General features: G+C 38.4%; 1 protein-coding gene across 1 annotated transcript in view; it reads right to left on the bottom strand.

Annotated features, from left to right (window-relative positions):
* The window catches only part of LOC124556493 (rab GTPase-activating protein 1-like), a 159921-nt gene extending 142512 nt beyond the window's left edge, over window positions 1-17409 (bottom strand). The window contains exons 1-2 of the mRNA XM_047130450.1: window positions 16736-17409; window positions 9867-10050 (exon numbers count right to left, since the gene is read on the bottom strand). Coding sequence (XP_046986406.1) covers window positions 9867-10050; window positions 16736-17078 — 527 coding nt within the window. The 5' untranslated portion in view covers window positions 17079-17409. The remainder of the gene's footprint in view (window positions 1-9866; window positions 10051-16735) is intronic.
* Between the last annotated feature and the right edge of the window lie 233 nt (window positions 17410-17642).

Raw genomic sequence — 17642 nt, 5'->3', positions numbered from 1 at the left:
TGTTTGGGAACATGAAGTCCATAAATGGCAGCAAATGGTCTCCAAGTAGCTGAACATAACCATTTACTGTCAATGATCGGTTCAGTTGGACCAGAGGACCCAGTCTATCCCATGTAAACACTGCCTACACCATTATGGAGCCACCACCAGCTTGGACAGTGCCTTGTCAACAACTCGGGTCCATGGCTTCATAGAGTCTGTACCACACTCTAACTCTCCCAACTCTTACCAACTGAAATTGGGACACATCTAACTAGGTCACATTTTCCAGTTTTCTAGGGTCCAACCGATACGGTTACAAGCCCTGCAGAGGTGCTGCAGGCGATGTCATGCTACACTCACTTCAGTCGTCTGATGTCACAGCCCATTAACACCGAATTTCACTGCACTGTCCTAACAGATACATTTGTCGTACATTCCACATTGATTTTGGTGGTTATTTCATGCAGTGTTGCTTGTCTGTTAGCACTGACAACTCTATGCAAATGCTGCTGCTCTCAGCTATTAAGTGAAGGCCGTTGGTCACTGTGTTGTCCGCGGTAATGGTTGCAATTTGGTATTCTTGGCACACTCTCAAGACTGTGGACCTCTGAATATTGAAATCCCTAATGAGTTCCAAAATGAATGTCTAGTGGCAACTACCATTCCATGTTCAAAGTCTGTTAAATCCCATCGTGCAGCCATAATCATGTTGGAAACCTTCTCACATGAATCACCACAAATGTCAGCTCAGCCAATGCATTGCCCTTTTATATCATGTGTATGGGATACTACTGCCACTTGTATATGTGCATATCACTGTATCATGACTTTTGTCATCTCAGTGTAAATCCAAGCACATGAGACACATCATCATTGCCAGATACTGCACCCCACTGTCTTTGTGGGGCAACAAATTTAAACATATTATCTGTAGTCAACTTTTGTACATCAAAAAAACCTAATACTGTGTCATTGTTGATGCCATCTCCATAGCAAATAAATGAACTGCACTGACTATGGTCTCACTGCCATACAACACTACATCTCTCAATATCAAACTGACTCCTAACCCACAATCTCCTTCCTCTTAACCATGACAAATTATATTTTCAGCCACAATTGATATTTTTTTTACTGTGTCACAAACAAACAAACCTACAGAACTGTCACATGCACTCTAATGGTACTGCACTAGGCAGACCAGTTCCTGTTTTGAGGAATCCTTTCTGGTCAGCTATAATCTCACACTATCACCTGGTTCAGGCTCACTGGTGACTTAAATATGATTTGTAAAACATACTCAGAAGTTGAAGGCAGTTCCTGCTCAAAAGGTGGAGCTCCCAAACATCAGAAAAATTATTTGAGGGCCACACGTATTTAGAAGGGCTCTTTTAGATTTTTATTTGTTGGTTGATGCTTTATTTGAAGTAACATATTATCTCCCACTCATTTAATCCATTCTTCCTTGCTCATGGAGTTACTTTGTTCAATCAATCTCTGCCTCACTGAAGATTCCACAAAAACCACTGTTTACATCACAAGCAGCAATTACCAACAGCACCTCTACTTCAACAGCTCCATTACAAACTGGGGCAGGGGTTGAGGGGGGTGGGGACGGGGGTGGGAGAGGGATATTAGGGTTTTAATGTCCTATCAGTGATAAGGTCTTTCGAGACAGTGCATAACCACAGATTTGACATGGATGGGAAAGGGAGTCGGCAACGGCCTTTTCCAAATGGAATAGTTTGTCATTTGCCTCAAACAATTTAAGGAAACCACACAAAGCACATCTGGATAGCCATCCTCAGAACTGAATCCCAGCCCTCCTGAATGTGAATTCAGTGTATTATCACCATGCCATCCATACACTGTAGAGGTAAGAAACACATCTCCTGTACTTCCACATACATCCTATATTCCTTGCAGTGGGTATTAACCAGGCACCATATCTCCTGTCATGACATGGACTACCTATAATTATAAGAGGAAGATTGCATTGCCAAGTGCAATGTCCTTTGGTAGAGGTACAAGAAGTATAGAGAGCCACTGGACGAAGTGGCCATGTGAGTGCCTCAACATTAAGCAGACAGTTCACAGGGACAAGTGCCATGTGTGGACGAGCATAGTCCTGCTGGAAAATGGCACCACAATACTGTCACACAAGAGGTAACGCAGGAGGCCCCATGGTGTCTTTGACATGCTGTAGTGCATCAGAGTTCCCTCAATCACTATCAGCCATGATCTGAGGTTGTACCTGGAGGCTCCCTACAGCATGACGAAAAGAGTAACACTGTTGTGCCTCTCCAAAACATTAGAAGAGTAAGATCTCTCCCCAGATCACCACTTTTCACTGACAACAGATCATAAGTGTTGGCAGAATTGTTTTAAATAATGCTTTGAATATTTATAACTCTCAGACAGTGTTTAGGATTTATCATCCAAGCCGAGTGCAGCTGACAATTGTATGTGTTTTTGCATCTAGCAACCCTACTGTGTGCAAATTATATTAGCTGTCCCTCTTATACAATACATGAACTTCACAATTCTGCACAAGTATTATTTCAGCTTGCAGTTCATGCATGATTACAAGCATAGGCCTCATGGGTGAGTGACTTCCACTGATGCCTCCAGTGGCTTTTGAACACATTTCGTTCAAGGTTCAATTCTTCCAGACTAAAGTAAGTTCAAGTGAGAAACATGAAGAAAGGAAGATTAAGGTTATGCACTCCATAAACAACAAGGCATTGGAGATGGAGCTCAAATGAGGGGACTTAATTGGCCATGTCCTTTCATGGGAACTATTCTGGCATTTGCCTTGAAAATCGCTTAACATCTAAATCTGGATGGCAAGATGGGAATTTGAATCACTGCCCTCAAGTCCAGTGTCTTACCACCTCAATTGGTAAGTGACCCAAATGAGAAACTAATGCCGAGAAAACTTTTTTTCCTTGACAGAATAATTGAAGCAAATGGTTGATGCCACTACTGGTTGTTGTTGTTGTGGTCTTCAGTCCTGAGACTGGTTTGATGCAGCTCTCCATGCTACTCTATCCTGTGCAAGCTTTTTCATCTCCCAGTACCTACTGCAACCTACATCCTTCTGAATCTGCTTAGTGTATTCATCTCTTGGTCTCCCCCTACGATTTTTACCCTCCACGCTGCCCTCCAATACTAAATTGGTGATCCCTTCATGCCTCAGAACATGTCCTACCAACCGATCCCTTCTTCTAGTCAAGTTGTGCCACAAACTTCTCTTCTCCCCAATCCTATTCAATACTTCCTCATTAGTTATGTGATCTACCCATCTAATCTTCAGCATTCTTCTGTAGCACCACATTTCGAAAGCTTCTATTCTCTTCTTGTCCAAACTATTTATCGTCCATGTTTCACTTCCATACATGGCTACACTCCATACGAATACTTTCAGAAATGACTTCCTGACACTTAAATCAATACTGGATGTTAACAAATTTCTCTTCTTCAGAAACGCTTTCCTTGCCATTGCCAGCCTACATTTTATATCCTCTCTACTTCGACCATCATCAGATATTTTGCTCCCCAAATAGCAAAACTCCTTTACTACTTTACGTGCCTCATTTCATAATCTAATTCCCTCAGCATCACCCGACTTAATTAGACTACATTCCATTATCCTTGTTTTGCTTTTGTTGATGTTCATCTTATATCCTCCTTTCAAGACACTGTCCATTCCATTCAACTGCTCTTCCAAGTCCTTTGCTGTCTCTGACAGAATTACAATGTCATCGGCGAACCTCAAAGTTTTTATTTCTTCTCCATGAATTTTAATACCTACTCCGAATTTTTCTTTTGTTTCCTTTACTGCTTGCTCAATATACAGATTGAACAACATCGGGGACAGGCTACAACCCTGTCTTACTCCCTTCCCAACCACTGCTTCCCTTTCATGTCCCTCGATTCTTATAACTGCCATCTGGTTTCTGTACAAATTGTAAATAGCCTTTCGCTCCCTGTATTTTACCCCTGCCACCTTTAGAATTTGAAAGAGAGTATTCCAGTCAACATTGTCAAAAGCTTTCTCTAAGTCTACAAATGCTAGAAACGTAGGTTTGCCTTTCCTTAATCTTTCTTCTAAGATAAGTCGTAAGGTCAGTATTGCCTCACGTGTTCCAGTGTTTCTACGGAATCCAAACTGATCTTCCCCGAGGTTGGCTTCTACTAGTTTTTCCATTCGTCTGTAAAGAATTCGTGTTAGTATTTTGCAGCTGTGACTTATTAAGCTGATAGTTCGGTAATTTTCACATCTGTCAACACCTGCTTTCTTTGGGACTGGAATTATTATATTCTTCTTGAAGTCTGAGGGTATTTCGCCTGTTTCATACATCTTGCTCACCAGATGGTAGAGTTTTGTCAGGACTGGCTCTCCCACGGCCGTCAGTAGTTCCAATGGAATATTGTCTACTCCGGGGGCCTTGTTTCGACTCAGGTCTTTCAGTGCTCTGTCAAACTCTTCACGCAGTATCGTATCTCCCATTTCATCTTCATCTACATCCTCTTCCATTTCCATAATATTGTCCTCAAGTACATCGCCCTTGTATAGACCCTCTATATACTCCTTCCACCTTTCTGCTTTCCCTTCTTTGCTTAGAACTGGGTTTCCATCTGAGCTCTTGATATTCATACAAGTCGTTCTCTTATCTCCAAAGGTCTCTTTAATTTTCCTGTAGGCGGTATCTATCTTACCCCTAGTGAGATAGGCCTCTACATCCTTACATTTGTCCTCTAGCCATCCCTGCTTAGCCATTTTGCACTTCCTGTCGATCTCATTTTTGAGACGTTTGTATTCCTTTTTGCCTGCTTCATTTACTGCATTTTTATATTTTCTCCTTTCATCAATTAAATTCAATATTTCTTCTGTTACCCAAGGATTTCTACTAGCCCTCGTCTTTTTACCTACTTGATCCTCTGCTGCCTTCACTACTTCATCCCTCAAAGCTACCCATTCTTCTTCTACTGTATTTATTTCCCCCATTCCTGTCAATTGCTCCCTTATGCTCTCCCTGAATCTCTGTACAACCTCTGGTTCTTTTAGTTTATCCAGGTCCCATCTCCTTAAATTCCCACCTTCTTGCAGTTTCTTCAGTTTTAATCTACAGGTCATAACCAATAGATTGTGGTCAGAGTCCACATCTGCCCCTGGAAATGTCTTACAATTTAAAACCTGGTTCCTAAATCTCTGTCTTACCATTATATAATCTATCTGATACCTTTTAGTATCTCCAGGGTTCTTCCATGTATACAATCTTCTTTCATGATTCTTAAACCAAGTGTTAGTTATGATTATGTTGTGCTCTGTGCAAAATTCTACCAGGCGGCTTCCTCTTTCATTTCTGTCCCCCAATCCATATTCACCTACTATGTTTCCTTCTCTCCCTTTTCTTACACTCAAATTCCAGTCACCCATGACTATTAAATTTTCGTCTCCCTTCACAATCTGAATAATTTCTTTTATTTCATCATACATTTCTTCAATTTCTTCGTCATCTGCAGAGCTAGTTGGCATATAAACTTGAACTACTGTAGTAGGTGTGGGCTTCGTATCTATCTTGGCCACAATAATGCGTTCACTATGCTGTTTGTAGTAGCTTACCCGCATTCCTATTTTCCTATTCATTATTAAACCTACTCCTGCATTACCACTATTTGATTTTGTGTTTATAACCCTGTATTCACCTGACCAAAAGTCTTGTTCCTCCTGCCATCGAACTTCACTAATTCCCACTATATCTAACTTCAACCTATCCATTTCCCTTTTTAAATTTTCTAACCTACCTGCCCGATTAAGGGATCTGACATTCCACGCTCCGATCCGTAGAACGCCAGTTTTCTTTCTCCTGATAACGACATCCTCTTGAGTAGTCCCCGCCCGGAGATCTGAATGGGGGACTATTTTACCTCCGGAATATTTTACCCAAGAGGACGCCATCATCATGTAATCATACAGTAAAGCTGCATGCCCTCGGGAAAAATTACAGCTGTAGTTTCCCCTTGCTTTCAGCCGTTCGCAGTACCAGCACAGCAAGGCCGTTTTGGTTATTGTTACTAGGCCAGATCAGTCAATCATCCAGACTGTTGCCCTTGCAACTACTGAAAAGGCTGCTGCCCCTCTTCAGGAACCACACGTTTGTCTGGCCTCTCAACAGATACCCCTCCGTTTTGGTTGCACCTACGGTATGGCTATCTGTATCGCTGAGGCACGCAAGCCTCCCCACCAACGGCAAGGTCCATGGTTCATGGGGGGGCCACTACTGGTAGATTCAATAAATTTTTAAGATCCGACTGGTGGCCATAACTAAAATTTGTATACTTCACAATTCTGTATACTTACCAATTGAGGTGGTAAGACACTGGACTTGAGGGCAGTGATTCAAATTCCTATCTTGCCATCCAGATTTAGATGTTCAGAGATTTTCAAGGCAAATGCCGGGATAGTTCCCATGAAAGGACATGGCCAATTAAGTTCCCTCATTTGAGTTCCATCTCCAATGCCTTGTCGTTTATGGAGTGCATAACCTTAATCTTCCTTTCTACACTGTACTACCTAATCCAGGTACAGATGGCTCAGAGTTTGGAGTTTTGACAATAATCCATAGGTATTGCTAATTATAACTGTGCCAAAATGGAAATGAACATTTCAGCTCATAATAAAACAAGGTTAAACCAACTTGACTTAAATATGTGCACGATACTACTTGCACATTATGTTGTTTTAATGGCCTACTAAAGATGTTCAAAGTTTGAAGTAACTCTGTGATCCCAACACCGTGGCCTCCCCTTGTTAGTATATCTTGAGCAATGTTGCTATGGTGGCAGGAAGCAGCTCTTTCCATTAGCTGAGGTTTCATAAGGGAAAATACCAAGTCTTTCAAGAAAATCCTTTTTTTCTGTTTTTCGGATTTATCACATTTGCATGAAAAACGATATGAGTACAGATTACTGATTCCTTCCATATCCATTAGAGCATATATGCATAATTGAAAGTACTAAAACTGTCTTATTGTTGTTATTATTATTATACATATGAAACTAATGTCATACCATTTTGGAAACCAAATAGAGAGGAATGCATAGCCCCACCATTCTCAGGCAAAAATTGTTGTGGGATATAGCATTTGTTTTTTCTCAAGGTACCGATGCATATTAGCCCGCTTTTTTAACAAGAGTCTTCAATGTGAGTAACAGGCCTACCTACAACATCAAAGGGAGAGAAGCATTGTTTGGTCTTGTAGATTGTTTCCCACAATACACTTCAATATGCTAAAAAAAAAAATCTTTATCCCGTGCTTCACCAGTTCGTGCAGGATACACTGAACAAAAGAACAACATTCCCTGAAGGCTTGCAACTTCTCATCTATCAAAAATATGCCTACCCTGTAAGTGATCTTGCAGTTCATCAAAAAGTCATTTAATATTTGCCCTTATTTTAGCAAGTTTATCAGTTACTCTTCTTTCTTGTCTTATGCCCTTGTCATCAAAATGGATACAACACAAAAGGAACAAAAATCTTCTGTAGCTCATCACAGCTCTTGTAATCTCAATCCTGTGTCACCTGCTGTCCACAGTTCAATGACACTGTGGTTTGTTTCTTTTGTTTCTTTAGTCTTGAAGAGGTACAGCAATCCAAACAATGCCATTATTTCTACTTTGTAGTTTCTTTAGTATCCCTTTCTCTGAAACTGCACACACACTTTCTTTCTTAGACTGAGTATCTAAGTTTGTATATCTTAGTATTTTTTCAATCATTTCCAAGCTAAGTATTTTCCATAAAGCCTCGGTTTCACTTGTCACCCCTTTGCCACCAGGTTTAGGTGCAGGAAATATATTTACAATATTCTTTCTTTTTGTTTTTTTTTTTCATTTTTTGTCACATTGGCACACATTTCATTCCATTTACATGTTTTATCCCCTCCAATAAAAATATCACAAGTGGAGAGTGAATATTCACGGTCATCATCTGAATCATGTTCTTGTTCAGAATCTGAACTGTGGTCACTTTGTGTGATAAGTGCCTCTTCTTCCCCCACAGCTGTGATAAAACATGTAAATGGAATGAAATGTGTGCTAATCTGACAAAAAATGAAAAAAACACAAGAAAGACTATCGTAAATATATTTCCTGGACCTAAACATGGTGCCAAAAGGGTGACAAGTGAAACCGAGGCTTTATGGACAATACTTAGTATGGCAATGACTGACAAAATAATAAGATAAACAATCTTAGATACTCAGTCTAAGAAAGAAAGTGTACAGTTTCAAGAGAAAGGGATACTAAAGAAACTACAAAGTGGAAATAATGGCATTGTTTGGATTGCTGTACCTCTTCACGACTGAAAAAGCAAACCACATTGTCACTGAACTGTGGACAGCACATGACACAGGATTGAGATTACAAGAACTGTGATAAGCAACAGAAGATTTTTGTTCCTTTTGTGTTGTATCTGTTTTAATGACAGGGCACAAGACAAGAAAGAAGAGTAACTGATAAACTTGCTACAGTAAGGTCTTTTCCATTCTTTGCTTCAGTCACTGATCATGTACATGTCATCTCCCATTTTTCAATGATTTTACAAAAGCCTCAAGGAGCTATTAATATTACCTCCCAAGCGATTTTCACACTTGATCTCTTTTCTAATCTTGGCAGGTAACTTTTGTCTGGTGCATCTGAAGATATTCTAAATTTCATTGTTATGATGTATAGGTGGACTACGTACAAACAAGTATTGCTGAGTGGAGGTATCATACAACACTCAGTGCCAACATGAAGTATTCTATCTGTTTTAAACTACAGACAAAGCATTTTTCTTTGACAAAAATTTCATATGTCGAACTGATAAGACTGGCCTCAAAACAGGCAGGTGCCATACTTGGTGAAAATATGTTTATTGGTGGTGAAAATGAAACATGAAGATGGATAAATACTTTTAACAGTGACTATTGGTTTCACAGTACTGCTGCATGTACTCAGGGGGTGAAATACTAATTACTTTTAGTGTTTTGCTGCACACTCAATAAATGTACTCTTAATGAGTATCACAACAGCATAATTTATGTTATGATAATGACTGGGCACTGAGAATATTTGATTGTCCTGTTTGTAATGAGGAAACAGAGATGTTTTGTTGAAAATGAGTAAAGCATTAAATAAAGAGCAAGCTGTCTTCCTTAGGGCTGACTGACTACAATAAGCACAGTGTCATAAGCACGGTTGTATTTTAATTGGTGGATTAGTTCACACTGACTTTATTTGTTATGATCCTTTAGTAATAGCACTTGTTAATTCTCTCATGTATGCAGGCCTACACAGATCACTTTTTTTCACTTCCTTTCCTTCAACACAAATGAAATAAAATCAGAGCATGAGAAAGTAATCTCTCTGTTGCATTACACTCACAAACAAAACCAAACAAACTTCAAAGAAACAGAACACACATATTTTCATAACAAAATAGTTGCAAGAATATGCAGCAAATGAAGCTTCCTCATACAGAGAAGATTAAAAGTAAAATACAAGACACCTTAGGTGCAGGGTGAATTTGTCTCAATCATTATGAAGAGATGCAATAATTAAAAATTTACTGCAGTATACTACCTTTTACAGCCATTCTCAAATTAAGTATATCTTTGTATCATGTCAACAATGGCTACAACGTAAGACATAAATTTGGCATTTTGTTGAATGTTGGGGAAACATGGCACATAATGAACTAAAGCACATAATTAATTAAACATACTGTTAGAAAATATGTAAAGACAGATTTGATCTGGTTACAAAGTTAGGACAGATGCAGTGCATGCCTGAAAGTAAAATGGAATAAAAGATTCATTTGTCACAATATTAACACTCACACAACTGTTCCATCGGAAGAGCTTGGAACGGACACAGAAATTTTAATTCCACTTTCTATAGACTGTTCATTTAATATTGCCATATTCCTCTGAATCTCTGCTTCACTTTTAGGAGCATTTATGGCAGCTGAACCGAGATATGTTACTCCATTAAAAATAGTACACTCCTGTTGCACATCTGGAACTGAAAAATTGCTGGTTAAATGAGTAGATCTTTTAGTAGCTGCATTACTACACTAGCACAAACAAGGAAACAATCTCTTAAATATACATCTATTTCATATTCAACACAAAAGTGGTGGAGGAATCAATTATACACACACACATTATATAACATAGCCAAAAAGAGTTTTTCTTCATGAAAAGAAAATGTTAAAACTATTGCAGCTAATTGTACAAACATCATTACAACTGGAAAAACTTTTAAACCTTCCTTCATACATCAATATTTCAGTCAAAGTTTATTTGTTACATTTATTCACTTTTTGATCTCATTAGTGCCTGCTATCCACTCACCTCCGAGTTCCAAAAGCCAGCTATAATTGAATATTCCCCCCTTGACAAGTTTCATTGGCAGTACGAGAAATTAGCCTTTCCATAAAATATAATTTTTGCATGTTTACTGGTTTCACAACAGTGGGCAATGGATAGTTTGAAAAATTTGTGTCTCCATTATTTTTCTTCAATGAGAAGAACCAAGAGAAATTACTATTTGTCACTAACAGTTTTATATTCACTAAACTTTTACACACATTCAAAAACATTATTAGACGTTTCTAGCATAGTAAAAGATGCACTGCGTAATAACTATGATACTGTTTCATTAAGCAGTGGAGTGTATGTTTCAGAAAATCTAAGGTAGATGCACATAAATAAGGACCAGTACACACACACACACACACACACACACACACACACACAGAGAGAGAGAGAGAGAGAGAGAGAGAGAGAGAGAGAGAGAGAGAGAGAGAGAGAGAGAGAGAGATATATTGGGGGGGGGGGGGGATGAAAATATCACATCGAAAGTAAGTCAGTAAATAAATAAATAAAATTTATTGTTTGTTTGCTGGTGCATGTCTGCAGTAATAATTCAATTTGCATTTCCCATGGCACAATACTGTAGCATGCAACTACAAAAGATAAAATTTATTGTTTGTTTGCTGGTGCATGTCTGCAGTAATAATTCAATTTGCATTTCCCATGGCACAATACTGTAGCATGCAACTACAAAAGCCTAAACAAAATGGCACAGTCTGTTGATAAAGTAGATTGTCATTCAGTAATTGATCTTTGGCAGACGTGGACATGTTACAGCTGTGTCAGGCCAACCTAGACAGATAAAGAAGTCATCTGGATTGGCATGCCACAGCTGCAATATTTCCACTGCTGTCGAAAATGAATTACTGCATGAAACTAAACTTTACCAAAGGTGTGTCATTTTGTTTGAGCTCCCCTGGCAGTGTGCTATGGTACTGTGGTGTGGGGATTTCAAAGTGTATTACACCTGTATACATATACTGTCAAACAAAAACAAAATAACTTCTGGTACATACATTTATATTTCCATTGTGATGGTTAAAACTTTTTAACTACCTTTTGTAAACAGCAGACTTGAGTAAAAAACTGGGCTTTGAGGTGCTTCGAACTATTTGAAAGCTTACATCCCTTTACTGAACGTATTTTTAAACAGCATTGAGACATATACCTTTTGTATGTAGGCTCTCTCTGTACTCCTCCCCTTTTCCCACTTCCTTTCCACTATATAAACACAGTATGTAAATGTGACTTGAAGGACAATCACTAGGAGTGTATGTGTGCTGATAGATCAGTGCCTAATAGCAACTGCAGTTTCCCAATTTAATATAGAGGAGACAACATACACACTGTTAGCTAGGCTTGTGTTTATTTAAGAAGGCATTTGACAAATATATGAGAGCCATAATGAAAGCAAAGAGCATAATATTTAATCTTTGTTTTTTAGACAAACAAAGTACGTCATATTAATCTATATATTTTGTGTCAGTTTTCAACATAGTCCCCATTTGTTTGCATACATTGTTCCTATCATTATACAAATTCAAAAATACACCTGCAGTAAAACTCTGTGCCAGTTTCCTGAAGACACTGATGCTCTGCTTATTGAACATCCTCCACTGTCTCATAGCAATGGCCTCACATCTGACAGAACCGAAAAGTAGGTAGTCAGAGGGTGTCATGTCGGGATTGTAGGAAGGATGTGCAGGATTTTCCCACCCAAATGTCCTGCTCTTCTGTACAGTGACATGAGCAGTGTGAGGACACGCATCATCCTGTTGCAGATTGATTTCCCCATGATGTTTATTGCACAGTGCACGACAGAACCTTAGAGGTGTCTGGATATAGTGAGCAGCATTTATAGCTAGTCAAAGTTCAAGAAAATCAATCAACTCTATCCTTGCTGCATTCCATGAAGACAGTTCAAGGGCAACTGCTATTAGGCTCATCTTGGATACCAGTGTTACCATCTTTGAAATTTTTCACCCAACAACGACTTCCACATCGCTGGCAAAGGGTCAGTAAAACTTTGAAACGTATCTATTTTGCATGAGCTGTAAATAAATAGTTGCCACTATCAAAGTTCCAACCCTTGTAAATGGGCATTTGCCCAAAGCAGTTTTAAATTCCCAGAGTCTGGGCATTTATATAAAAAAACACTTTTTAAAGTTTTTCATAATTTACCAATTAAAATAAGGGATGGAACAATACTGCTGATATTAAAAGTTAGTAAATGTTTACACTTAGACATATGTATGTTATTCATTGCCTCTATTATTAAGAATGAAAGGAAAGAAGAGAGAATCTTTTTTTTTACAAGCATTCTAACTTGCAGTACCAATGATGGGTGCATGTTGCTGACAGCAGCTTATCATGTACGATGTCCTTTCTCTTTTTACCCGTTCTTCTCTTCACACACACACATACACACACTGTGTAGAACAGCTGTGTAGTGGTAAGCCGGTATGAAAAAAACATTATCCTTGGGTCATCGCTTTGTAACATAACACACTTTATAATCCATGTTAGATTTCTGAATAATCTTGAAGAATGATTATTAACAACAAAATTATTACTGAATGTATTAAACAGCTGGCATGTGCTTCTTGGCGATAAATGCTTTCTTAAATGTTAAATTGTTTTCAGTGAAAAAAATGCTTTGGTGTCAGATGTAGTGACATTTGAGACAGACTATTTTTAGTGTTCTATTCTACTTCTTTCTTTATCTACTTTCAAATGATTGCACTGCTGTGAAGATAAAATGAGAACACATACACAAAAAAGATTTAATAACAAAGAATTGATGAACAAGATGCTGGAATTGTTTGATTCCAATACTTGTCAATTCCTAGAGAATCGGCGATTCTTGGAATAGTGGAATCGGAACATGACACTTTCCTAATTAAAATCATTATGGATAAACTTTTGTCCTCTTAATTTTTTGCAGCAATATAGTATAAGCAAGACAAACTACATAAGCACTGGCTGCTTAATATAAACTACACTTTATTTCAAAAATTACTTTTAAACTTGCATATTGTTTTCTTTTTTTATCATACACTACTCCAAGAATTGACATTATTAAATATGTAAAAAGTTATTTTTACAGTCCAATTTAATTCCTCACATAACCATCCCCTAACTCTCAAGCAACTTTTTAACTCTGTTACCCAACCACTTCAGAAGCAGTGTTGCAAAACAACTTTTCCAATACAAAATATCAGCTTAATTTTATTATAAGCACTGCTTATCAATTAATCTTTAAAATGCATAAATGCCTGGGCATTTATGAATTGTGGGCATTTGCCCAGGCAATTATCCTGGGCATTTGCCTCAATTTATCAATGCCCAGGCATTTTGTACCACTATCTGGCGCCCATGTAGACTCTCCATAGTCACGTTCAAGTTTAAGGTGAATTTCAGCAGCACATTTTCCCTCATTCATAAAGAATTCAATGACGGCATGCCACCAAAATGAAACATTGGTGTCAGCCATTTTGGATGAACAGTCTGTGATCACATTATAGATAATAATGAAGTCACAATAAGGAAATATGTGGTGTTAGCTTTCTAGATTACAATCCTACATTTGTTTTGTTAAATCGATGGAAATGGAATTTTAAAAATGGGTTGCTCATTACTTTCAGTACAGGCTTCATAAATAAAGCTCTTGAACTGTGACAGTATTGTGAAAATTAGGCAATATAAAATATTCTTGAACAAATATCAGTTTGCTTAAATTCTTCAAAAAGCTGCAATAGTGATATTTGAAAATTAGGCGCACTGTACAGAGGCAAAAGGCAGGTCCCATAAAGTTACACAGGAGGTTTATGCTAATATGACTTTGTTTAATGCATTTTCTTGCTATGATCAACATAGCAGTTTTACTCCCAGCAATGCCTGCAGTGGCACAAGATTCCAGTGTTCAGTAAAAAATGGTTCAAATGGCTCTGAGCACTATGGGACTTAACATCTGAGGTCATCAGTCCCCTGGAACTTAGAACTACTTAAACCTAACCAACCTAAAGACATCACACACATCCATGCACGAGGCAGGATTCGAACCTGCGACCGCAGCGGTCACGCAGTTCCAGACTGAAGCACCTAGAACTGCTCAGCCACAACGGCTGGCAGTGTTCAGCACAATGAGAAAACATCACTAAATACAAACACAATATAATTGAATCCAAATTTTTAAGCATATGGCTTCAGAATTAATTCTAATGGCACACACATGTAAACAAAATAAATGGGACACTAAATAAAATATGTTAAATTATATGTTCTGGTCTACTCTACAAATAAGCTGTCACACTGTCTGAATCACCTACACTGCCCAATTTCACAGTATCCTATTATATGGAATTAGATTCTGGTGTATTACACTACCTAGTTCAGTCATTCTCTTAACTCAGAAGATAACTGTAAAATAAATGCAACATTCTTTCAAAGCTCTTTTTCAACACTCATCAATCCTCCCAATTCACTGTACGTATTTACCAGAAATTTGTAAAGATGTTAGAAAAAATTTAACAGACTTAAATAAAACTTCAATATCTATGAGCATGATGGAATGCAAAAGATTAATGTCCCATCAGTGGTGACATTAGCTTATAAAATGTCCACTGCAGATGGCGCTATGCAAAATTTACAAAAGTAACTTTTTTTTGTAAAACCCTATGCACATTCTTATTACATCACTGCTTCTATTCAATAGCAGAATTTTTAGAACATTTGAAATACAAGAGACTTGAAACAAGACAGGGCAGCTACTACAAGCAGAGAGAGAGAGAGAGCGAGAGAGAGAGTGTGTGTGTGTGTGTGTGTGTGTGTGTGTGTGTGTGTGTGTGTGTGTGTGTGTGTGTGTGTGCTTCTATTCAATAGCAGAATTTTTAGAACATTTGAAATACAAGAGACTTGAAACAAGACAGGGCAGCTACTACAAGCAGAGAGAGAGAGAGAGAGAGAGAGAGAGAGAGAGAGAGAGAGTGGGGGGGGGGGGGGGGACTGTATCTCACAAACTGGAAAGACTTTATGGGTGAATAAATAAACATTGACATGAAGCAGTCATAGCCAGGATGTGAGGAAAGCAGTCATAGCCACGATGTGAGGAAATCGTGGGAAGACTGATATAGTGTGCACTTAGCCTTGTGAGGCAAAATGAGGAGTTACTTAGCAGCAGTTTCAAAAGGAAGATACCTGACAATGACTGGCAGAGTGGTGTGCTGAACACACACTCCTCCACACTATATCCAACTATGCTGCTGGTAGGGAATGACATGGTGGTTGGATGGACCCAATTGGCCCTCCTGGAGCCAGAACGTGGAACTATACTTTCAACTTTTACTGACTGCCATTGCCTGCTTCATAACACTGTACACAAAACTACAGTAAAAGTTGCACAGTGGCTCCCTTACATCATTTGTAGCTGATGTACAATATATACACTAATATATACATAATATACACTGAAATACTGACCAGAGATATGTCTATTATGTACAACAGTTCTTCTGAATTTACTTCACAGTTTTAATTATTTATAATGAAATATGTGTTAAAAAAGAAGTGAACAAAGACTTGAGCTATGCTACAGGTTGATTTGGCTGCCGCATTTATTTTGTATTCACATTTATTGGGTTTGATAACTCACAAATAAAGAATCACCTTCCAATATTAATAACACCTTGGGCTACATCACAGATCAGTCTGTCTTGTCAACCAATATTGGGGGAGGGGGGGGGGGGGCGGGCGGGGAGCACTACCACCCACTCACCACAAAACTTTAGTCTTCCTGCTGCAAGATAATAAGTAAAGAGACATGCGCTGTCTTTACAGTCACGCTGATGTGGTCCATACATATTCCAGTTACAGCATAAAAGTCTTCATATGCTCAATATTTTTACTCAACTTAGAATATCGTCAGTCACCCACCATGGTAAAAATGCCAATCATTTACATAGGCCTACACAAGTACTGCACAAGTGCAAAATCAGTGTCCTAGCCAACAATTATACTTATCTCACTCCGGGATCATCCATACAACAATCCTGAATTTCTACTTTTATGTGGTGATGGCTTCGTAATTCATAAGTGTGAAAAAACGCTAATTATACACGAATTATCTAATTTACATATGCACAGCACACTTTCTTAACATTCATTCAGGAGAGGGGGGGGGGGGGGGGAATGTTGCCGCAATGGTAAATTTATTTCAATACAAGGGGTGTTTACTACTACAAAATAAGAGTAATTGTAGATTCCAGCTAGTGAAATTACATTTATAAATGTATCAACATTCATTGCACTTCTTAACAATAACGAACTCTGCTCACCATTTGTCAATTCTTCATTCTTCATGGTGTCTTCCTTCTCTACTTCATTTGATGGCGAGTTTGAAATGTCCGAGTCCTCATTATAAAATATGCTTTTGCCGACAATTTTAATAGCTTCTGCATCTGAGGACTGGGTAACAGCTGCATTATTTATGCTATTTTCCATTTTCGGACTCTGGCAGTCTTCTGACAATACTTCTCTCAAATTTTTTCTTAAGTCATCAATGCTACCGTCATCTGCAATATGGAGCTGGGGTCTATTGATGGTATTCCCAGCTAAAATCTCATATTCTTCACTAGTAGTACCTGATTCGTACGACCTTACACTCAGGCTATCTTCCATACCTATATAAAACGAATTACCAGTGATGCAGCATGCATAAACGACTACTATCGCGATAAACAATTAAGTCTAACAATAAAGTTTTAATTTATTAGGTGTACTTAAATCACTTTAAATCCAAAGTGACAGAATGAACGGGAGGGGCGTGTTTCTGGATACATATACAAAAGCGCTGCCATTGCAAATTATTCGTTGCCATGTTCTGGGCATTACTTCAACATTCTAAGCCTGGTATGCAGTATTACTAAACACAACACTCAACGCTGAATCCATCATCTGTTAATAACATCTTAAACAATTGACATCTTCTGCCTCCCCACCTGTCAACAAACCACCCACATCAACTTAAGTCTATAATCTTTGCAACTGCATAGACTACCACAGAGTCATGCGTCTAGCCGCAGCAGCAACGGAGACACTGGACCACTGAGGGTAAGGATAGATGTCACTGCGACGGTCAGGCAGTAATCACATTATGTAAATATTTGCTGTTTGCTCACGGTGCTGTAATTCTCGCTTAGTGGTAGTATTAAAAAAATCGAATTCATGGCTAAACGTGAGAAG

Source organism: Schistocerca americana, chromosome X, assembly GCF_021461395.2.
Source record: "Schistocerca americana isolate TAMUIC-IGC-003095 chromosome X, iqSchAmer2.1, whole genome shotgun sequence".
NCBI lineage: Eukaryota > Metazoa > Arthropoda > Insecta > Orthoptera > Acrididae > Schistocerca > Schistocerca americana.
Note: the sequence above shows the minus strand (reverse complement) of the source record. Positions and strands in the feature narration are given on the sequence as shown.